Here is a 24,861-nt window from a genome sequence, read left to right as displayed (position 1 = left end):
ACACCCGCACTTTCGACCCTATGCACACGTTCAAAACTGTCACTGCCACATGAGCGAGTGCGCAGAGAGAGAGAGAGAGAGAGAGAGAGAGAGAGAGAGAGAGAGAGAGAGAGAGAGAGAGAGAGAGAGAGAGAGAGAGAGCGAGCGCGAGCGAGCGAGAGAGAGAGAGAGAGAGACTCTGACTGAAGCAAATCTGTTTCCTGTATTACAACTTAGTTCCTTAACAGTTGTTTTACAGTGGTGGCCGGCAAAAATTGCTTAAAAGTTTCTGAAAATGCAAGCTATCAAGTGTGTGGTGGTTGGAGATGGGTGAGTGCATAAAGTAGATTTACTTGCTATTTCAGTTTTCATTATTTTACTTAAAACATTTTACTGTATGTAAACAATACAGTATTCACGAGATATAAACAAAAGTTGTTTGGTTTAGTTGTTTATTAACATCAAACACCTAATCTGTAAATTAATCTGGGTTTATAAAATGTGTTGCACTTTTCAAGGACAAATTGGCAATGTACTTATCATGTACTAAAGCTGTTGGTTGGTTTGAATTTCCTCATATTGATGATAACGTCACGTGATATACTTTGTATTAGTTTATAGTCTAACACTCAGCTGCTGAACCTTAAAAAAGGTCATGCCTGAACAAACTGATTGTGAGACTTCATTTAGAACTGATATCTCTCTTTATCTCTGAGTTTTAAAGTATTGAAATAATAAATAAAAAAAAAATGCTGTTGTCCAGGTATTGTGCTTTAAACTTAAATACAGTAGTGAGATGAGATTTATTTGGCTGTCAGATTGTAGGTCGCAAAGGTCCTTTGGGGCTTGTCATTCAGCGTTATGGTCAAGTTAATACAAAAACACAGAAGGCAGAACACCTTGTCATTGCAGATAGTTTTGTCATTCCACTGAGTTTGCAGGAAGTTATGCTGCATAACATGCTAACTGATTTTCATCAAAAAAGGAAACTGCAGTAGCACATGGGCTATGTTCCTGTAGAGGAAGTTATCAAGTGGCAAGAGCATAATGAGAATGCTATTGAATCACATCACATACACAATGCGACCCTTCATTAAGGTGTAAACATTTGGGCTGTTACTAGTGAACCAACCATGACTTCCATGAAGTATGCATTATAATACAACCAGTTTCTGTTCCTTCATTGTAAGAATGAGGCCATACAAATTCAGGGTTGGGAGGGTTACTTTTGAATTGTATTCCACAACAGATTACAGAATACATGCTGTAAAATGTAATTTGTAACATATTCCATTAGATTACTCAAGGTCAGTAACATATTCTAAATACTTTGGATTAATTCTTCAGCACTGGTATATTTTTTCAGTTATTTTGACTATAAAAACTCGTTAAAAATACATTCTCTGAAAAAACAAAATATTTTATTCAGTTGTTTCTAAAACAAGATAAATCAAATTGATCTTGTTTTAATGATTTTTACATATTTTTACAGGAAAACAATAAAAATATTATTATCAAGAATAAAATGTTTGCCCTAATATCAAAGGTCTTACTAGAAAAAAAAGAAGTTATGATCCAACGTGAATTTTCTTGATAAACAAATATGATCGTGCTTGGTAACGCGCCTATAAAATGGCTAGAAATAGCATTTAAACTTAGCATAAAGCTGACAATCAAACATTCTCTGTCTGCTCGTATGAATGTAATGCATCATAAGAAAGTGTTTCACTGCTGTTCAAATGCACTTTGAATCGCATCATTTATATGTATAAATCTAAAAGGACTAAATATGAAATGAAACAAATGACAATAAAATGCAAAAGTAATCTCTTCAGTAATCAAAATACATTTAGAATGTAACTGTGTTCTAATTATCAATTATTTAAATTGTAACTGTAGTGGAATACAGTTACTTATATTTTGTATTTTAAATACATAATCCCGTTACATGTATTCCACTACTCCCCAACTCTGTACAAATTATAGACATTGCAGCTGCATTATCATTGTGTTTTTAAGGTGACTAGCAATGCCATTGAAGCTAATTCTCATTTATTCAAGGGAGTTTTTAAAAATTAATACTATGAAATCAAATCTAGACCTAGATATGTCAAGTCTGTGGTGTGTGCTTTTCATCTGGTAAACATTTAGGTTTGTAACCATAAACATGGCTAAATAATTTAGATGTATCTAGACCATGTGCTGACGCGGAGACAGTGATGATTCAAGATGGATCATGGAATGAGATGTCTCTGATGTTGAAACATGTGAGACTGAAGCTGCTTTTAGACAGGGAGCAGGTGGATTTGTATAGGAATATACAGTATATGATGTTTGGATTCTGCGACATCACTACTTAATCTGCTTTATATAATTCAGTGGCAGAAACTGAATAAAAGCAGTGGTGATGCACATGAAATATAGGTCTGGAAACAGGTTCGAATGATGATGCTATAATTATAAGGGGTGTAGACTGTATGTTTGAAGTGTTTAATGTCTTATTGTGTATATATATGTATAAATTAGGTCTATTTATATTTGTCTCCAAGACTTCAATGGTATAATGTGATTATGCTATTCTGTTCTGATTCTGATGAACATCTCGTAGTGCAAATGGCAGCAGGGGAGAGGTTAGCTGCTTTCTCTCTGCGGATATCCTGTTCAAACCTTGTGCTCAGTTCTCCATTTTGAACTGGGCTACTTCATCTTGTGCAATTTTTTATGCTGTGACCTAACTTAGCTTAAGTTCCTCATTCGCCTAAGGTGAACATCCTATTCATCTATTTACAGTACTCTGAGGTAGCCTAGTTTCTTATATAATAACAATTTACCTTTCATCATATTAATTATAGATGCTTGCTGTTCAGGTTCACAGTTCACATACACTTGTCGTAAGCATTAGTTCACCCTCTCTGTCAGCTTGTCAGTGGAGGCAGACTACTGCACTTCATAGGATGTAGTCCAAGTTATGCTTAGTCGTTATTGTCGCTATAGACAACATTAAGATCCCACTGTTTGAAAAAGTGTTTTAAAATCCAGAATGCAATAATTCTCTGGGTTGACAGAATACCAGGGGAGCATTTTCAAAGACACACTTCAAAAAGAGGCTCGCTGTCTCTCTTCCTGCAGACACCGCCCTACTTCCTGCCAGGCCCCGTACTGAGCTCTCTTTCTCTCTGCATCTATCTTTCCCTCTGTATCTATCTGTATCTGATTCACAACACAACTTCAAAGAGCTTCAGAAAGCACCTCAGAAACAGTTATCTCCCACGGTTTTCCAATTAAGACTTCAGCGCACTGCCTCAAGTGTGTACTGGAATTTATGTAGATTAAAATTTAGTCAAGTATGCTCAGAGATGTTGGCCCAAATAATTTTTTGATTTCCACTGAAGCTGTACTCTCTGACAGAATTTTTTAATTTGTCATTATTTCAACGTGGTCTCATGACAAGTCATAATAATACTACTAGATGGCGAAATTGTACGAGTTGACCTCATTTTAAATCCTTAACCAAACTTAACCATGATTTTAATAAGAAAATAACTTGTGTGTACCATGAAAGAAAGAAAACACTAGGGTTTGGACTGAGACGAGGGAAGTGTGTTACAGGATATTGACATACATCAGTCATTTGTATTGCATAAATATGGAATGAGTTGGAGTGACAATGGAATGAGAACCACATTGTTTACAGATGTTTCCTTTCTTATAATAAAGTGTTGTATAGGAGGCTAGCTAAAATGTTATGCCTTATTCACAGTAGTGGCATCTTTAATTTTTGAAAATTAGGCTGTGAGTAATAGACTTGCAGTCTTTTCAATGGCTTGTTGGACTGTTCTTTTGACAAAACATTAAAAAAATACATATCTTTCCAAGAAATTTCAGTAGAAAAAAACGTGATTTGTGGAAAATTAAATGTGATCTAGGAGCTGTATACAGCTATAAAAAGTGCATGCCATTGAAGAGACTGCAATCTATCCCTCACAGCTTCATTTTCATTCACGTAAAAAATGAAATATGGCACTTAACTGTGAATAAGGTCTGTTGTAACGATATCAAATTCTGTTTGTTGATTGGTTTGTCTCTATGAGAATAAAATTGTTAGGGGTGTAACGGTTCGAATTTCTCACGGTTCGGTTCGTATCATGGTTTAAGGGTCATGGTTTCGGTACGGTTCAGTATTTGCTTTTGTTTATATAAAAAAAAAATATATATATATATATATATATACAGGTCCTTCTCAAAAAATTAGCATATTGTGATAAAGTTCATTATTTTCCATAATGTAATGATAAAAATTAAACTTTCATATATTTTAGATTCATTGCACACCAACTGAAATATTTCAGGTCTTTTATTGTTTTAATACTGATGATTTTGGCATACAGCTCATGAAAACCCAAAATTCCTATCTCAAAAAATTAGCATATTTCATCCGACCAATAAAAGAAGTGTTTTTAATACAAAAAAAGTCAACCTTCAAATAACTATGTTCAGTTATGCACTCAATACTTGGTCGGGAATCCTTTTGCAGAAATGACTGCTTCAATGCGGCGTGGCATGGAGGCAATCAGCCTGTGGCACTGCTGAGGTGTTATGGAGGCCCAGGATGCTTCGATAGCGGCCTTAAGCTCATCCAGAGTGTTGGGTCTTGCGTCTCTCAACTTTCTCTTCACAATATTCCACAGATTCTCTATGGGGTTCAGGTCAGCAGAGTTGGCAGGCCAATTGAGCACAGTAATACCATGGTTAGTAAACCATTTACCAGTGGTTTTGGCACTGTGAGCAGGTGCCAGGTCGTGCTGAAACATGAAATCTTCATCTCCATAAAGCTTTTCAGCAGATGGAAGCATGAAGTGCTCCAAAATCTCCTGATAGCTAGCTGCATTGACCCTGCTCTTGATAAAACACAGTGGACCAACACCAGCAACTGACATGGCACCCCAGACCATCACTGACTGTGGGTACTTGACACTGGACTTCAGGCATTTTGGCATTTCCTTCTCCCCAGTCTTCCTCCAGACTCTGGCACCTTGATTTCCGAATGACATGCAAAATTTGCTTTCATCCGAAAAAAGTACTTTGGACCACTGAGCAACAGTCCAGTGCTGCTTCTCTGTAGCCCAGGTCAGGCACTTCTGCCGCTGTTTCTGGTGCCTGTGCACAGTGGCTCTGGATGTTTCTACTCCAGACTCAGTCCACTGCTTCCGCAGGTCCCCAAGGTCTGGAATCGGTCCTTCTCCACAATCTTCCTCAGGGTCCGGTCACCTCTTCTCATTGTGCAGCGTTTTTGCCACACTTTTTCCTTCCCACAGACTTCCCACTGAGGTGCCTTGATACAGCACTCTGGGAACAGCCTATTTGTTCAGAAATTTCTTTCTGTGTCTTACCCTCTTGCTTGAGGGTGTCAATGATGGCCTTCTGTACAGCAGTCAGGTCGGCAGTCTTACCCATGATTGCGGTTTTGAGTAATGAAACAGGCTGGGAGTTTTTAAAAGCCTCAGGAATCTTTTGCAGGTGTTTAGAGTTAATTAGTTGATTCAGATGATTAGGTTAATAGCTCGTTTAGAGACCCTTTTCATGATATGCTAATTGTTTGAGATAGGAATTTTGGGTTTTCATGAGCTGTATGCCAAAATCATCAGTATTAAAACAATAAAAGACCTGAAATATTTCAGTTGGTGTGCAATGAATCTAAAATACATGAAAGTAAAATTTTTATCATTACATTATGGAAAATAATGAACTTTATCACAATATGCTAATTTTTTGAGAAGGACCTGTATATTATTGACACTCATGATAGATTACAGCCACGTGAGGAAACTGGAAGAACTTGCGTGTGCATTTTAAATAAGCCCTCACGTGCATTATTGACATGTATTACCAGTAAACAGCACTCGTGCCGAGCGATGTCTGCAAACAGTGCCTGTTGGTAAATTTATTTTTACCATCGCTGTTGTAATTGACTGCAAAAATCGTCTAGGTTACGTATGTAACCTCCGTTCCCTGATGGAGGGAACGAGACGTTGTGTCAGAGAAGCGACACTAGGGGTCTCTCTTGAGCGCCGATATTCACCTCTAAACTATGAAAAAAGGCCAATGAGAGTTGACAACCAGTATTTGCATGTCCCGCCCCCGGACATACGGGTATTTAAGCGGCGCAAATACGGAAGTTCATTCAGGATTTTTCTGAGGAGCCGGAAATGGTCCAGCCACAACAGTGGCTCGGCTCAGCGACGTGGCAGGGGAGACACAACGTCTCATTCCCTCCATCAGGGAACGGAGGTTACATAAGTAACCTAGACGTTCCCCTTCTGTCGCTCTCTCCACGTTGTGTCAGAGAAGCGACACTAGGGGTCCACTTATAAAAGCGCCACGCGCTGAGCCGTGTACGTGAACTGCTGATACAGGAGCGAGCAGGTATTCTTACGTGCAGGACGACCAACTGTATCAGGCTGCACGTACCCTTCCCCAATGCCCCATTTAAGCCATCAGGATTCCTTATCGTTACCCTGGAGGGGGGAACAAGGTGCTGGCCGCCAACCTGGGAACGGGCCAAGCCTGGCCGGGCCTATTTTCTCTCTATGTTTCTCGCATAGAGCAACTTAGGCCGGGGCCCTTACACGCATTGAGGGAAGGGGGTCTTAGCCCTTATTCAGGGCGGAGAAGACCCTGCGGAGGCCACGCCTAACCGAGAGGGGAGGCAAGTTTAAGTGGCAAAACCATCAGAGGCCTGACTTAGGGCCTATGTGGAAAAGTCGGTGCGGTGGTGGATCCAGCCTATAGAGGGTGGAACATACAGCACGGCAACCGAGGCAGCCGTGACTGCCTAAGGGAAGCACGGGAGTCCTCTCGCCAGAGGGGACAGAACCGTGGCGTTACACACAGGGGGAGTCTGAAGGAGGCCTTACCTGTGGAGCACCTATACCAGTGCAGGGTAGCTTGCGGTACCCGCAGTGGCTTGGGTCGGCGAGTTCCTCCGCTGAACTGTGACCCACGAGGGCTAGGGAGGAATCAACCAGTGTCCCAAACCTGAGATCTCCTGGGAATGAAGGCGCACTGTTTCCCCTGGTTAGGGAGAAGGGCGCTAGATGCAAGTGATTCACCCGGTCAGATCATGGGCATGCCACCGAGTTCTACGGGCTCGGTACCTGAGAGAACACGGGATGATACTGACTCAACTCGGAGATTGTAGAATCTCGCAAAAGTGTTCGGAGTTGCCCAGCCCGCTGCTCTACAAGTGTCTGCTAGGGCAGTGCCCATGAGGACGCAACACTCCTGGTGGAGTGGGCTCGGACCCGCAAAGGGGGGGCACGGCCTGGGTGTGATAAGCCAGGGAAATGGCGTCGACAACCCACTGGGCGAGTCTCTGCTTGGAGACAGCATTCCCTTTCTGCTGTCCCCCAAAGCAGACGAAGAGCTGCTCAGAGCGTCTAGTGCTCTGTGTGTGCGGTCCAGGTAGATACGTAAGGCACGTACTGGACACAGCAGAGAAAGGGCAGCGCTTGCAGGTTCACTACCTGATCCCTGAAGGGTGTGGTAGGAACCTTGGGCACATAGCCCGGTCGCGGTCTTAGGATCACGAACGTGTCTGCCGGACCAAAATCCAGGCAAGCGTCGCTAACAGAGAACGCATGCAGGTCCCCGACCCTCTTGATGGAAGCGAGCACGATCAGCAGGGTGGTCTTGAGAGAGAGAGGGCCCTGAGTCCAACTGAGTCAAGCGGCTCGAAGGGGGGTCTCTGGAGTCCCGTAAGGACGACCGAGAGATCCCAGGAGGGGAACAGGTTAGGCCGGGAGGGAGCTATCCTCCGGGCACCTTTTAGGAACCTGACGATTAAGTCGTGCTTACCAAGAGACTTTCCGTCCTCCGTGTTGTGGTGGGCCGCGATAGCGGCGACATACACCTTGAGGGTGGAGGGGGACAGCCTCCTTTCCAGCCTCTCCTGAAGAAACATGAGCACTGACCTAACTGCGCACTTCTGCGGGTCTTCGGCTCGGGAAGAACACCAGTCCGCGAACAGAGCGCCACTTTAGGGCGTAAAGATGCCTGGTAGAGGGGCTCTGGCTTGATTGATTATATCTACGACGGCAGATGGTAGACCGGCTAGATCTTCCGCATCCCGTCCAGGGGCCAGACGTGGAGGTTCCAGAGGTCTGGGTGCGGGTGCCAGAGCGTGCCCCATCCCTGAGAAAGAAGGTCCTTCCTCAGGGGAATTCGCCAGGGAGGGGCTGTCGTGAGGAGTGTGAGGTCCGAAAACCAAGTCCGGGTAGGCCAGTAGGGGGCTACCAGAGTGACTTGCTCCTCGTCCTCCCTGACCTTGCATAGCACCTGTGCAAGAAGGCTCACTGGGGGAAATGCGTACTTGCACAGCCCCGTGGGCCAGCTGTGTGCCAGTGCATCTGCCCTGAGGGGAGCCTCTGTCTGGGCATACCAGAGCGGGCAGTGGGAGGTTTCTTGGGAGGTAAACAGGTCTACCTGGGCCTTGCCGAACCGGTCCCAAATCAGCTGGACAGACTGGGCAATTGGGCCCCAACCCAATTTGGAGGCGTCGGTCGTGACCAGAACACGTCGGGACACCTGCTGCAAGGGTACTCCAGCCCTTAGAAAGCAAAGGTCTGTCCAGGGTTTGAAGGTCTGGCGGCAGGCAGAGGTAACTTTTACGTTGTGCGTGCCGTGGCGCCATGCTCGTCTCGGGACTCGAGTCCGGAGCCAGTGCTGAAGTGGTCTCATATGCATCAACCCCAGCGGTGCGGCCGCCGCAGAGGATGCCATATGCCCCAGGAGCTGTTGGAAACGTTTTAGCGGGACCACGGTGCCTGGCTTGAAGGAAGCAAGGCATTTCTAACTCCAGACCGAGAAAAGAGATGCTCTGGACCGGGGAGAGCTTGCTCTTTTCCCAGTTGACCTGAAGCCCCAAACGGCTGAGGTGCCTGAGCACCTTGTCTCTGTGTGCGCATAGTAACTCTCGAGAGTGAGCCAGTATGAGCCAGTCGTCGAGGTAATTGAGTATGCGTATGCCGGCTACTCGGAGCGGGGCAAGAGCTGCCTCTGCGACTTTCGTGAAGACGCGAGGGGACAGAGACAGGCCGAAGGGGAGGACTTTGTACTGATACGCCTGACCGTCGAACGCGTACCGTAGGAAGGGTCGATGTCGAGGGCAAATTGAGACGTGGAAATACGTGTCCTTCAGGTCTACCGCTGTGAACCAATCTAGATGCCGGACGCCAGATAGAATTTGTTTCTGGGTGAGCATTTTGAACGGGAGTTTGGACAAGGTCCGATTGAAAACTCGCAGGTCCAAGATCGGCCTTAAGCCGCCGCCTTTCTTGGGTACAACAAAGTAAGGGCTGTAGAAACCCTTCTTCGTGTCGGTTGGAGGGACAGGCTCTATCGCGTCCTTTAATAGAAGGGAGGCGATTTCTTCGTGCAGGGAATGGGCATGTTGCGGAAAAATGTACGCCCACGAAGGGGGGCAGAGACCTGGCAAACTGAATTGCGTAACCGAGTCGAATGGTCCGGTGCAGCCAGCGTGACGGGTTGGGCAGTGAAAGCCACGCCTCTAAACTCCGTGCTAGGGGCACCAAAGGGACGGGTTTTTTGGACGTACCCGGCGGGGCTTCGCAGCGGTGCGGAACAGGTAATGTGGCGTCGGGAGGCAACGTGGCGTCCCGAGGCTCTGGTGCTGAGAATAAACTCAAAGCACTTACCCAGCAGGGGGCGGGTTCGTGACTGAGGAGGAGGTCTGATGCTGGCGTCCTCTGGACTCGTCTGAACCGGCCGGCCAGGGGACAGTCGTGGGGTACCGCAGCCCCCGTTAAGGGGTGCGGCAAATGAAAAAACAAAGGATTCTCCTCCCGGCCCTCCACCGGGGGACGGAGCGGTCTTACCACCTCAGGAGCTAACTTCTTGGACTCTGGGTGCGTTGTCTCAGGAGCGCCTGGGAGCCTTCCAGGTCCTCGAGGGGGTCCGTGAGACAGGGGGCATGCGCTTCCCGCGGTTTGCTCGACGCTGGGGCTGAGAGCTGGGCCCGGGTTGAGGTGGAGCAGGAGCTTGTCTTCTGGCCGCGGGAGGACGCCCTCGGCGAGCAGACGGGGCATGGGCCGTGGCTTGCGGCGAGGCATGATATGAGAGATGGCCTCCGTCTGATTCTTTACCATGGAGAACTGCTGGGAAAAGTCCTCGATGGTGTGGCCGAAGAGGCCGAACTGGGAGACAGGGGCGTTGAGGAAGCGAGTCTTGTCGGCTTCACGCATCTCGACCATGTTCAGCCACAGTTGACGTTCCTGGACCACTAGCGTGGCCATCGCCTGCCCGAGCGCTTGCGCTGTGACCTTCGTCGCTCTCAGGGCGAGGTTGGTCGCTGAGCGCAGTTCCTGCAGCGTGTCGGGATCAGGGCCACCCCTGTGCATGTTGCGAAGTGCCTTGGCTTGGTGGACCTGCAGGAGAGCCATGGCATGCAGGGCGGAAGCGGCGCGTCCGGTGGCGCTGTAGGCCTTCGCTGTCAGCGAGGAGGTTGCTCTACAGGTCCGGGAAGGGAGTACTGGGCGACCTCGCCAGGTGGTAGGGGTACCGGGGCATAGATGGCTCGCAACCGCCCTATCCACATGGGGAATCGCCGCGTACCCGTGGCGCGCTCCGCCGTCGAGTGTGGCGAGGGTGGACGAGCCTGTGGCGGTGTGACGAGTGGAGAGGGGTGCTCTCCACGAAGACGTCAGCTCGTCATGCACTTCCGGGAAAAACGGAACCGGGGGGGCGAGGCTGTGAGGAACCAGTCATCCAGCCGTGATGGCTGTGGGGAGGATGGAGGGTTCCAATCCAAGCCCACGCTGTTGGCTGCCCGGGAAAGCATGTCGGACATCTGTGCATCAGCCTCAGCCTGGGCGTGCAAGCCCGAAGGTGGCAGCCCAGGGGAGTCCTCTGCATCAGATGCCGCGCCCTCCGATGTCGTGGCGAGCTCATCGGCTTCCATCGCAAGAGGGTCGGCTGACTGGCTGTGAGGCGAGTCGCCGCCACCTCGAGCACGGACGGGAATCAACGAGCGTGCTGGGGCGCGGGTGGTCCGAGGGGGCGTACCCGGCGGAGCTGCACCCGCAGCCATCCCCAAATCGCCTCCATCGCCAGCCGCATCGTCCTCAATCCCGTGGGAAGGAGCAATACGGCGGGCGGCTGGAGTGGCTTGCTTACGGTTGTAAGCAAGCCGCGACCGCAACGTTGTCATGGTCATGTTCTCCATCCACAAATGCAGCCTCGGTGTGATCGCTACCCAGACACACGAGACAGCGCCTGTGGCCGTCGGAAGCAGAGAGCACTCTACCGCATCCAGAAACAACACAGGGGCGGAAGGGCATCTTTATAAAGACGCGTCCATAAAAGGACGTTCAACGCCGCTGTGTTTTGCTTTTTTAGAGGAAATTACTCTTTTAAATAAAATCACTCTTTTAGGGAAAAAAATCGTGAGAGTTTTTAAATCTGCACTGTCGATGCGCCCAGGGGCAGGAATGCACAGCCGTGCAAACAGGAGAAAGCCGCTGTTGTGCGCCATGGAATCCAACAGTTATGCAGCAGAGGGATGACAGGAACTCGATGTGTAGTATGCAGCAGTTGCAGACACGACCATCGGCTCCGAAGAAATTTTCTGAATGAACTCCCGTATTTGCGCCGCTTAAATACCCGTATGTCCGGGGGCGGGACATGCAAATACTGGTTGCCAACTCTCATTGGCCTTTTTTCATAGTTCAGAGGTGAATATCGGCACTCAAGAGAGACCCCTAGTGTCGCTTCTCTGACACAACGTGGAGAGAGCGACAGAAGGGGAAAAAATGTTACCATAAATGAGCTTCTCTAGCAAGGGGCTTCTCTATCAGTGTTTCGTATTCTCCACTTGCCATTTTCTACTACACACAATGCTTGTAAAACAGTGATGTCATCAAGTTGATGAACTACAGGTGGCGCATATCCATTTACAGATCAATTCAGGGCATTAGCAGAGGATTGACACTTTGTTTTCTTGACCAAAACTTGTGTTCCAGATGTGTCATTAAATGTGAGGTGAACCGTCTGCGGTGTCAATGCTTCCCGAATCATGGGCGGCGAACTAAACGGTTAATTTTACCGAGAACCGTTATACCCCTACTTTTTGTTCAAGCCAAGTCGTACGATATCTTACGATTTCGCAATCTCAGGTGGCTTGTCATAATATATTACTGAAATGTTATCTGGACATTCTTTGAAACTCACTATATTTAAATGGCTGGAACCATCCAAGGGTTTTTGTTGTTGAATCATGGTGTACAATGTAAAGCCTCTTTTTCTCTACATGGGACTCCAGAGCCCAGCTCTGAATCAAGTGCATACAAACCTAAGTCCCAGAGTAGCGTGTGTTTGTTGCTGTGTGTGTTCGTATGTGTCTTTTCAGTATCGATATACACTCACCTAAAGGATTATTAGGAACACCTGTTCAATTTCTCATTAATGCAATTATCTAATCAACCAATCACATGGCAGTTGCTTCAATGCATTTAGGGGTGTGGTCCTGGTCAAGACAATCTCCTGAACTCCAAACTGAATGTCAGAATGGGAAAGAAAGGTGATTTAAGCAATTTTGAGCGTGGCATGGTTGTTGGTGCCAGACGGGCCGGTCTGAGTATTTCACAATCTGCTCAGTTACTGGGATTTTCACGCACAACCATTTCTAGGGTTTACAAAGAATGGTGTGAAAAGGGAAAAACATCCAGTATGCGGCAGTCCTGTGGGCGAAAATGCCTTGTTGATGCTAGAGGTCAGAGGAGAATGGTTCAAGCTGATAGAAGAGCAACTTTGCCTGAAATAACCACTCGTTACAACCGAGGTATGCAGCAAAGCATTTGTGAAGCCACAACATGCACAACCTTGAGGCGGATGGGCTACAACAGCAGAAGACCCCACCGGGTACCACTCATCTCCACTACAAATAGGAAAAAGAGGCTACAATTTGCAAGAGCTCACCAAAATTGGACAGTTTAAGACTGGAAAAATGCTGCCTGGTCTGATGAGTCTTAATTTCTGTTGAGACATTCAGATGGTAGAGACAGAATTTGGCGTAAACAGAATGAGAACATGGATCCATCATGCCTTGTTACCACTGTGCGGGCTGGTGGTGGTGGTGTAATGGTGTGGGGGATGTTTTCTTGGCACACTTTAGGCCCCTTAGTGCCAATTGGGCATCGTTTAAATGCCACGGCCTACCTGAGCATTGTTTCTGACCATGTCCGTCCCTTTATGGCCACCATGTACTAGGGATGGGCGATATCTTATCGTTTGCGATATATCGCTGAAAATTCTCCTCACGATAAAAATGTGTCTCCTCACGATAATAACGATAAGTCTAGTTGATGACGTAGTTTTGTGCGCGCGCGCGATTCACTGTTCAGGTGCGGACATTCTCTGTGCGGAGTGAAAACAAGCATGGCAGAAGGCGGACGTGAGGCTGAGGAGGAGCTTGTTGTTAAGCGAGGAGCTACCTCCACAATTTGGAACTGGTTTGGTTACAGAAAATCAGATGAGGCGCAAACTACCGTAATATGCAAAGTTTGTAGAAAAACGGTGGTTACAAAGAGTGGAAACACGTCCTATTTGTTCCACCATCTGAAACACAAACCAGAGTATGACGAATGTCTGAAGATACGCGAGGCAACGGAGGCGAAAACTACAAGTGGACCTAGGGTTAAGAAATTATAGAAATTATATTTACATTCTAAGAGTGTGTTTCACTCTGAACTTCTTTACTTTATCAGGATTTATTTGCAGTTGTAATTTTGAAACACAACTGAAGACATGGTTGGTGATTGTTACTTTTGCTGTTTGCTTTGCACTATTTTTCCACCATGAGAGTATAAATAAATAAAGAATCTGTGTTTACATTTTAAACTTGTAATTTATTTGAATTATTATTATTGTGTAATTGTTGTTGTGTGATGTTTTTCAGCACAGTCACTGAAACACAACTTCAACATAACATAATCTGATATTTTACAGAAGAAAATAATTTATCGTCATTTGTATCGTTATCGCAATAAATCCCTGAAATTATCGTGATAAATTTTTTAGGCCATATCGCCCATCCCTACCATGTACCCATCCTCTGATGGCTACTTCCAGCAGGATAAGGCACCATGTCACAAAGCTCGAATCATTTCAAATTGGTTTCTTGAACATGACAATGAGTTCACTGTACTAAAATAGCCCCCACAGTCACCAGATCTCAACCCAATAGAGCATGTTTGGGATGTGGTGGAACGGGAGCTTCGTGCCCTGGATGTGCATCCCACAAATCTCCATCAACTGCAAGATGTTATCCTATCAATATGTGCCAACATTTCTAAAGAATGCTTTCAGCACCTTGTTGAATCAATGCCATGTAGAATTAAGGCAGTTCTGAAGGCGAAAGGGGGTCAAACACAGTATTAGTATGGTGTTCCTAATAATCCTTTAGGTGAGTGTATATGTGAAAGCATATTAGAGAGAGAAGAAAAAAGAGACAATAACAGAAAGAACTGGAGTGTAATGAAGATAGATGATTGTTCTGATGTGACTGAACATGTGTTGCCTTAGGTGTGTATTTTTGGCCTTGCCCTTGAGTTCTGTAGCTCCAGTTCAAAGCAATGGAGATGTAGCCACAGGCTCCTGAATCCCAGCATTCCTTACTCTCGCCGCCTGCATGCAGCAACATACATTCTGTTGGAATTTTTCTTTCCTACATGCCTTTCGACCTGTGTACATGTGTTTGCTGCTTATCAAGTGACCTGTTTTCATACTGAATGTCATTCTCCATTGTTGAGACTATATATGCAAGGCAAGCACAACTGTTTTGAGTTGTTATAATTCTACTGTGTGCTGTCAAAGCATTGTATATAACGTAACTCTATCTGTTGTCAAATGATCTGGCTGTTTATGGTGTTTTAGATTGAATGCACTGACTGTGACAGTAAGTTTTTAACTCTAATTGCGTGAAATCAGGCCTGAGTACATACAAATTATTTTGCCCTGAGGGTACACCAATTAACTTCTCTTGTTGCCTTAATACTAGAGGATATTAAATCTGTACTTATATACTTTTATTTACATATATATATATATATATATATATATATATATATATATATATATATATATATATGTATGTATACACAAACTGTGATTAACAGGAGTAAATATGCATCACTTTGTTCAGCTCTTAACAATGCAAAGCAATTGACAAAAAGTGGGTACAGAAAGGCTTTCTCTCCTTTCATGTATGACATTGCTGTATGTGGCTAGTATTTAAACATTCAGAGTACAATCCTTAGTTCTTGAAATAGGGCCATGTAAACCACAAGAGTGTTCTTTGTATTTGAAAACAAATGGGTGGATTCACAATGGAAAGTACAGTACACCTGTTGACCTGTTGTTGGAGGATGGTTACACATTTTGAAAGTATTTTAGCAGCATATAGTGTATTTAACCTGAAATATGACTAAATTCCTACATTTCAGAGCTGTGGGAAAAACTTGTCTTCTCATCAGCTACACAACCAATGCCTTCCCTGGAGAGTACATTCCCACAGTGTGAGTACTGCAACAGAGAAAGAGGAGTTTAACATGTATTTTTACATTATGTTGTTCATGAACCTGACACTGATGGCAAAAGATTGAGTGAATGTGTGGGTTGTGTATTTTTCCCATTTCAGGTTTGATAACTACTCGGCAAATGTAATGGTGGACAGCAAACCAGTCAACTTGGGCCTCTGGGATACAGCTGGACAGGAAGACTATGACAGATTGCGGCCACTGTCCTACCCTCAAACGGTACACTCTCACATGGGCCATAGGCATCATAGACATTAAAGGAATGTTCGGGGTTTAGTACAAGTTAAGTTCATTCATCAGCATTTGTAGCATTGTTCGTTACTTCAAAAAATGTTTTTGACTGGTCCCTCATTTATTTTAAAATATAAAAAAGCAAGAAATGCAGTTACAGTAAGGCACCTACAATGAAAGTGAATGGGGCCAGTCCATAAACTTTAAAAAGCGCATTGGCACATGATTGTTGTGTGATAAAATCGCTTACTAAACTTATCACCTTATAAAACATATAAGCGATTTAATCACACTAAAATAATGTAGAACAGAGAAGATATAACACTTAAATCATGCTAACATGTACAGTACATCTTGCATGATACATGATTATGTCTTGTGGCCCTAATTCTGAAACAGTGTGCATTTTAGGGTTCCTGGATTAGCCCCTTTCACTTCCATTGTCAGTGCATTTCTGTAACTGTGATTTTTGCCCTTTATTTTATATAAAAGTGGGACAAGTCAACATTATACCACAAATGCTGTCGATTGAGCTTAACTTGTAATGTATTGAAATCGAAACATTCCTTTAAATTGCACATATTCCCTGTGTTCAAAATAGTGGTCGATCCATAAAGATTGTTCAATGACCAATTCTTAAATTTATACATTATATTTTGCAGGATGTGTTTCTCATCTGTTTCTCCCTGGTGAGCCCAGCATCATTTGAAAATGTCAGAGCCAAGGTTAGTCCTTAAAAATAGTTTGGTCTGGAATTTTATTTAATACAAATACATGTACATTCCAAGTACAAGCAATTATATTCACACACGCATAACAACCTGCCACCATTCCATGCATACATACAACTTTCACACATAGATATACACCTTTACATAGACCCTAATCAATGTACTTAAAAAATTTACCCCCCACTTCTAATTTCCCTATTATTATATTTAACACTTATTTTGCATTGCACTGGACACTAGATGCCACTATGCATCTTTACCGAAATTACAAAGTTGATTTGATTTACTGATGCAAATTTAAGATTCACATCCAACAGATGGTCATAAAAGGGACATGGTTTCAACGTCAGTCACTATTAAAATTTTTGGCCTTGTAATTATTCAGACAAACACAAATTGAAGGCTGAGTTCCATTACTGGCATTTAGCCATTTTGAAAGAGACAGTGATTTGGCTCAGGAAGCGTTTATTAAATATACCATTGTCTTTACCTGCATGTTTTTTCAAGCCAGCCACTAAGTTAATTCAATAAAAAGTCTATTAGTCTATTTAGTTTTTTATCCATCTTACACTCAATATCATAAGAGTGCAAGCAGCTAAGCTGACTGTGACCTGTTCTCCTTCAAATGCAACTGTAGGCATCTAAAAGATACATCACTTAGTGTCCTGCTACAGTTATCATGTTTAATCTGCTTCCATTTCACCCCAACAGACAGTATTTTCAAGAGTGATCCCAAAAGGTCTCGTCCCATGTTTTGACAGGTCCGAAAACGTAGAATTCGGTAATACGGTGAGAACAGCTGGCCGGGCGTATTGCTTGCGCACAGCGCCTTTCCCCTCCCCTCAAGTGAAGACGTGGACTCTACTCCCACAGTTGAGCCCACAAGTCACAGACCCTGGGTGTCCTTCCTCCCTAGTCCTCTGGCTCCGAACTCAGCAGAGGAATTTCGCAGACAGATCCACCGCAGGCACTGACTTGCCTGCGCTGGAATAGGTGCTCCACAGGTTCTGATTATTCCCCTGTTGGTGGACCCATGTCTCCCTTGGGCAGAGCTCTCTCTGACCCCCGGTCGCTGTGTTTGCAAAGCTCCTCCCCATCGAGGCAGGACCTACCACCGCGCCACTTCCATGTGTGGCTGATAAGCCAATGTGACCTATTTGCCACATGTTAACCTCCCCTGTTGTGTAGGATGTGGTCTCCACAGGGTCTTTTCCCCCTGAAAGAATGATTGGAAAATAACACCTTCCATGATGTGGGGAACTATATAACATCTCTTGGGGCGTTGGGGAAGGTTACGTGCAGTCTGATGCACCTGCTATTTCCGCATGCAGCAGCTTGCTTGCACCTGGATCAGCAGTCCACGTAATACATTCAGTGGTGTTTTTAGATAGGGACCCCTAGTGTCACTACATCGACACAATGTTGAGTGAGTGACTGAATGGGAACGTCTCGGTTACTTACGTAACCTCCGTTCCCTGATGGAGAGAACAAGACGTTGTGTCCCTCTTGCCACAACACTGTACTAAGCCGCTGAAATGGCCAGGACCTTACTCTCGGCTCCTCAACTCAAAACCTGTCTGAACAGACACATGCTTCCCTCCTTTTATACTCGTATGTCCAGGGGAAGGGCATGCAAATTCTGTTTGCTAATTCTCATTGGCCTTTTCTCAAAGATAAGAGGTAACCAAGGCTCTCAAGAGAGACCCCTAGTGTCACTACATTGACACAACATCTCGTTCCCTCCATCAGGGAACGGAGGTTACGACAGTAAGCAAGATTAATAACATTTCATTTTTAGTCCCTTTGTCTGGATCTGAATTAAGTTTACATTAAAGCACAGTTTGGCTCACTGATGTAGGAATTTAAGCAGCTTATATGATACACAATCTTTAACAATGTATTGCAATGTACATTACAAAGCAGCAGCCATGTTTTGAATGGAGAGAGATGTTTACAAGCTTGTATATACAGCACTGTTATAGATTGGATGATTATACCAAATTATCTTTATTGCTATGTTAGTTCTCCATCAGTTTAAGATTAACTTTGATGTCAACTGTGACTAACTGTATAGTAAGGGCATTGTTTGTTTAATACTTAACTAAATGAACTTGGATATGAAAATTTGCATTTGTGACAGGGCCATAACCACCATAGATATTGAGGGAGATGTGCTCCCCATATACAGATGAATCATCAATCCACCTAGGTTTTTCAATGACAGATTCTTAGAATTTACATTTGGACCCTCCTCCCCCATTTTTGAACATTTGTTTGCAGCTTTGATAAAAGCACAAGATTACAAAAACAAATTACAAAAAAAAAAAAATTATAAAAACGAAGAGATTCAGACTGATAAAAGGAATTTTAATCAACAAAGACAAAGATGACTCTGTAAAATTCTACCGCCATAGATTTGTTTTCATTAATGGAGATGAGGAAAAAAGGCCCAAAATAAATAAGCAAAGAGAAAGCATTTATTTTCTGCTAAGTTGTCGTTATTATGCTAGACCTAATCAAGGTCCCTGCGGCATGTTTAAGGTGCCTGAGATGGAATGGAAAGCAAATTGTTTTTGATATCAAAAGTTCCAGAAACACTCAAGGCCTAATCCATTCCAATTTACATTGTTTAAAATCTTACTGCTTGCATAAACAAGCCAACAGCCTTTTGATTTCTTATAAAGTTCAAACAATAGCAATCTCATCTCTGCCATTCCTTAATGGTCTTTGCTTTCTCTACCAATCAAAGATCTTCAGAAGCTTCTTCCACTCTTTTAGCTTTTCCAACCCTCTCTGTCTTTTCCTTTTTTCTACAGTATATTTCCAAGTAGTTACCATGGTAACACTGGCCATATGCAAATGCAGTCTTGATAGATTGTTCGAGGTTGAGGAGACAAATTAAAATCTATTTAAAGTGGAGAGAAAATCACATAGATGAAGTGGGGGAGTCGGTGGGAAGTCACATGGCCCATGCTAACACATCCACACTGTGGAAGCAATCACCTGTCACAGAGAAGTTAAGTGCAGAGAGATATTTTCTCATTACTGGTGCAGGCTGTTAGTGTGTTGAAATTGAGCGCAGCGATAATGGTTTGCTTTGACTGGATTAGAAAGTGAGCTACAGAGAAGCTGTGTTGCGCCCCACCCACCAGCCTATCATAAATGCCCATAAATGCCACTGGAGACATGCTGATTCCGATCGAAAGCCACCATTTTTATCACCTCTTATTATTATGCTTGAAGAGAGGAAGCAAAGATACCTTTAGTTTAATTCAAAAGCTCAAATAGCTTAGCTACTGTCGATCAGATGAATAACAAGTTCTCAACAACCTGAGTCATGAACGTAATAGTATTGTCCTGAGGGAACTAAGGAGATATTTGTTTATCACTCTTTTAAATGTGCTCTTGAAAAGATCTTTCATGTGCACTTTAGCTCACAGTACAGTGTTGGTGTTCTCTTTAATCTAATCTTAGTAGTGTTATCTATAGTTATGAAAATGTACATTCCCCAAAAAATTACAATTATTTTATCATTTACTCACCCTCATGTCATTTCAAACCTATGCAACTTTCTTTCTTCTGTGGAACACAAGAGGAGAACTTTTGAAGAGTGCTGACACTGCTTTTTTAATTAAAAAAAGTTCATCCATGCAATGAAAGTGAAAGGGGGACAGAGGCTGTCATTCCCTAACACCACGCAACTGACGCATCCAGTGTAGACAGCATCATTGATTATAATGGGAGTAATTTGCTCCGCACCACTCTCGTCTGGTCCAGGCTGGGTGTAACGTGCGGCCTAACTCCTCCTTTTGTGTTATACAGAAGAAAGTCATACAGGTTTGGAACAACAAATTTTCTAATTTTCATTTTGGATGAACTCATCTTTTAATTTATAAATGCTAACCACTATTTGTTCAAACAATGTTATAGCAAGGACACTGTGGGCTTAGAAATGTTCTAGAAGTACAAAGATTGCTGTGCCCATTGATCACCCAAGGCTTGATATAATGTGACTGCATGGACTGTATGGTAACAGTAGTGTTTGTGAGTGTCAGATTAAAGATCACATTCAGAAGGCAGGCCTTGGAAATGCAGCTGTCCTTGTACACCATAAGTTTTCATAAAGCATCTCTCGTAGCTGCTCTGCAATGAGCAAACAAGCTTTTTTCATCAGCATTTTTCAAATACTTTACACACTTTCTGAAATGCCATTGACATTGTTCATAACTGAGCAACTACTGATTCAGTCAAATTGATTTTAGAAAAAAAAAACTTTATTAAAAGGCTTTGGCACATCCAGATGTGGCAGATGTAAAGTCGAACGAAACAAGGACTTAAAACCTTTGTAAAAACAACTGATTTGAGGGCATGTTTTATTAATTAGTTTCTTTTTGACTTGCTACTCATAACTTAATATATCGAACGAAAAAGTATGAACAAAAAAAATCCTTTTTTTTGTTGTAGCACTCTTCATGTCAGTTGAAATAAAAAATTATTTTCTCTTCCTCAGACTCAATATTTCAATACGTCACTGAAACAGTATAAGGACGGGCAAGGATGAGGCGGGATCCGACTGAACAGTAAAAATAAACTTCAATGGTAAATTTAAACCAACATAAACAAATGTGTAGTGCGGCCGCATGTGTCCCTCTCTCTCTCCGAACCTGCGTCTCATGCTGCCCCTTTATCTTGCTCTCCCACCAATCAGCTGATTCTGATTCTGATTCTGATACGCCCTCCTTCTCATCACAATCACATTATCTCGTTAGGTGCGTACAATATGGCAAAAAGTTATCCCACATTACCTTTTGCATGAGCACTTTAATATTCTTTATAATTCCTGCATACATACTGTCAAGTAAATGTATTGTGCAAAGCACCATCAGGATACAACAGAGGCAAAACAGTCACCAGATGGACTGGAAATTAATAGTTATGTGTAAGAGAGAATTAAACCTTTATTTATCTGCTCCCTCTAGTGGTACCCAGAGGTGAGGCACCATTGCCCTTCCACTCCGATAATTTTGGTCGGCACCAAGCTCGATCTGAGAGATGAAAAAGAGACCATTGAAAAGCTGAAGGAGAAAAAACTGGCACCAATCACTTATCCACAGGGTCTTGCATTGGCCAAAGAAATAGGTGAGCTGGCATAGGTGGAATTCAACTATATATATTTTTTGATGACAATATTTGAGATACTGTACATACATCTGATAATAAGATAAAATATCAAAAACAACAAATATAATCCTTCACTGATTAAGCTACATCTGACAATAACACAAAAAATATAATCCTTCACTGATTAAGGATCATGCTTTATAGTTGACACAAAGATCCTACAGCAGATCTGTTCAGAGAAAAGTGAGAATTATCATTAGAGAAGTAAGGCTTAAGATGCGAGACAAATCAAAACACTGTTTCTTGTACTGTTTCTTTATAACATGTAATCAACAGGTAGTCTCGGAATACACTAAATTACAACGCATTACATATCAGGCTACAGATTTAGATGCTAAATGCAATTTGCTCTCAGTGTGATTTTTACAAGCATTTGGGAGAACACATGGGCTAGTCCTCCTACATGCTCAGATATGACAGATTTGTGCACACCTTCTACACCCAGACATCTGGTGCTAAGTATCCCACTTAGATATGTGTTAATGTATCAGAAATGCTTTAGTATGCCTGATAACAACTCAAGATACAGTACAGCATGTAAGCTATATCTTTTATAGATATATGAATGCTTTAATTACGTATAATGAGTGCAATATTACTTTTGAGAGGAGGTGCTATTGCTTGTTTGTTTTAATTTGTTCTTCCAAGAATAAACATGGTTATGTACTGTGTGTGCTTGTGTGAATCCAGATGCAGTAAAATACCTGGAGTGTTCTGCTCTCACTCAGAGGGGTCTAAAAACAGTGTTTGATGAGGCCATCCGTGCTGTGCTCTGCCCACAACCCACCAAGGTCAAGAAGAAGGGCTGCATGCTGCTCTAAGTATACATGGTACATTAGTGTCTGCATGTTGTTTCTAAATTTTTCTCTTGATACAGTAAGACAGACAGTGGGGAGAAGTGCAAGCATAACATTTCAGATGCTGCCTCAATTACTGTGAAAGGCTTTTGTTCTGTTGCTTCTGTGCAATTGTTGTGACTTACAATTGCATTTTCAGGTGCAAGTTAAAGACCATAATTCTGATTCATGTCAAAGGCTGTTTCTTTTAAAAGAATGGTACGGTATGCAAAAAGCAGAACAACCACTGATCCTTTGTTCTCTCTATCTGCAGATTATTTGCTGTAAAAGAGGTACTTAAGAAATCCACTGGTTTTCTCCAAAAACCCAACAAGGAATAAAAACAAATAATTGGCAGAACTTTTGCAGAACAGCTGCCTTCTCCTTTCTTTTTAGCCAAATACAGCTCTTGGATCCACCACATTGATGCCACTGAAATAATAATATTGTAACTATTTATTCACCTGCATGTTGTTCCAAACCCATATGATTTTATTTCTTTCTTCAGTGTAACACAAAAGGATATCAGAATGACAGCTTAAGTGACCTTTCCAAAAGTGCACTGAAAGTGAATTGTGACTGAGGCTGTCATTCTGCCTATCATCTCCGTTTGTGTTCCACAGAAAGTCAGAGTGGTTTGGAGCATGAGGGTGAGTAAATTATAACTTTTTCATCTGAATTTTAAAGTGTAAAGAACAAGAAAATATTTCATCATTATATTGGAACTGATGTATTGTGTGATATTGTGATGGATGTGATGTAGTTGGAATGTTTTATAGGAACACAATTATTTATTGTGGTCTTGGGTGAGAACCTGTTTTTTTGCTCTCCATTCTTAAGCCAGAATAAAATATATACAAGTGATGTTTTTTTCTAGACAAAAAAAAGCACAAGTACTTGTTAAACTAAGAGGTATTTTTTGGACCTATGAATCACATTCACATGTATGGCAAAAATAAACTACAACTCTGTTTCCAGATAGTTTGTTTTTCTCCATTCACCTAATTTCATTTCTTAATTTTTTTTTCCACTTGTGCCACTCTTGTTGAAAGAGATCACACATAGCAACAGGTAAAATAACTGGATAGAGTCATTGATTACACCCTACAGTAATAGTACAATATGCGGAGAATGAAACACTGTGTTTTCCTTATTGATAGCACAAGTACAGGATTTCCCTTTGAATAGCTTCTCTCTACAGCATAAATGTTAAAGAGCACCTATTATGCTTTTTCAACGTGCCTCATTTTATTTTAAAGGTCACACACAATAGATTTACATGCATCCAAGGTCAAAAAACACTTTAATTTGCTCATAATTTAAATTGCAGCATTACCTTTTTTCCAGAACGACTCGTTCAATGATCCGTTCTAAAGGATTCATACTAAAATTCCTCCTTTCAGAGAGTCTACTCTGCTCTGATTGGTCAGATGTCCTAGTCTGTTGTGATTGTTCTACCGCTTACAGTGCGTGTCAAAAAGGAAACGCCCACTGCCATATCCGAGTTTCAGCTCCGTCTGAAAAAAATTCTGTTTTACCTTACCAATTTGAGCCTCAGTCCGATAGTGATACATCAGAAGAACAACCCAAACCACCATCACAAGCACAATGAGAACAGGACGTTTCTCAGTGGAAAGTTTATTTGTAGTTTGACAATAACGTAAGTTAGTTAGTTAGCAGAGGCTAACAGCATGCACTGACTGTATACGTATACAGACTAGAGGCGGGTTTTTTGTAACCAAATTACATAGGTTAGTACAGGAAGTAAGTCTGGAATTACTAACGACTTGCTACAGGTGTTCAGAATTGGTTCTTCTGTTCAATTGGACATCTGTCATGCACTTTGATTTTTGAAACTTTGCATACTTTTTATTCACAAACAGCTACATTTATAACACACTACATGAAAGGTAATATTTGAAAAACCATAATAGGTGCTCTAACATTTGTCTAACTATGATGACAATCACATAATATGCACAAACCTCTTGTATTTGCCATGTGGACTTACTTTGAGACATGATGACATGCCAAGCATTGACTTCAATAGACCTAATTCCCGCTAGCACCATCTTTGATTTTTAATGGAAACTCATGTTGTCTGGAGTTCTTTGTATACTGAATGTTCTTCTAATGATATTTTATCAATGTTTTGTCCACGGAATGATCCAAAAACACTTTAACTGTCTATCCTCCTTGTCATTTCCATTAAAAATCAAAGATGGCAATAGCTTAAATAAGGTCTATGGCACTGTCATGAGCTTACATCAGAGTGTTGCCATTTACTGCAAGTCT

At 42.9% G+C, this 24,861-nt stretch overlaps 1 protein-coding gene across 1 annotated transcript; it reads left to right on the top strand.

The window, feature by feature from the left end:
- Positions 1 to 153: 153 nt before the first annotated feature.
- LOC127647361 (ras-related C3 botulinum toxin substrate 2) lies at positions 154 to 23,539 on the top strand. The gene is made up of 7 exons (XM_052131552.1): positions 154 to 309; positions 15,495 to 15,566; positions 15,689 to 15,806; positions 16,481 to 16,543; positions 21,529 to 21,688; positions 22,421 to 22,560; positions 22,841 to 23,539. The coding sequence occupies exons 1-6, from the start codon at positions 275 to 277 to the stop codon at positions 22,549 to 22,551; spliced, it is 579 nt and encodes a 192-aa protein (XP_051987512.1). The 5' UTR covers positions 154 to 274; the 3' UTR covers positions 22,552 to 22,560; positions 22,841 to 23,539.
- Positions 23,540 to 24,861: the final 1,322 nt, after the last annotated feature.

The sequence above is a fragment of the Xyrauchen texanus genome, chromosome 8, assembly GCF_025860055.1.
Source record: "Xyrauchen texanus isolate HMW12.3.18 chromosome 8, RBS_HiC_50CHRs, whole genome shotgun sequence".
Taxonomy (NCBI): Eukaryota; Metazoa; Chordata; class Actinopteri; order Cypriniformes; family Catostomidae; genus Xyrauchen; species Xyrauchen texanus.
This window is presented reverse-complemented; position numbering and strand designations above follow the sequence as displayed.

Bases quoted from the DNA above. Each gene is read 5' to 3' on its own strand.
- LOC127647361 (XM_052131552.1), top strand. From the start codon at position 275: ATGCAAGCTATCAAGTGTGTGGTGGTTGGAGATGG. The intron at 15,807-16,480 runs GTACACTCTCAC...TATATTTTGCAG, and splicing joins CACTGTCCTACCCTCAAACG to GATGTGTTTCTCATCTGTTT. The intron at 21,689-22,420 runs GTGAGCTGGCAT...GTGTGAATCCAG, and splicing joins TGCATTGGCCAAAGAAATAG to ATGCAGTAAAATACCTGGAG.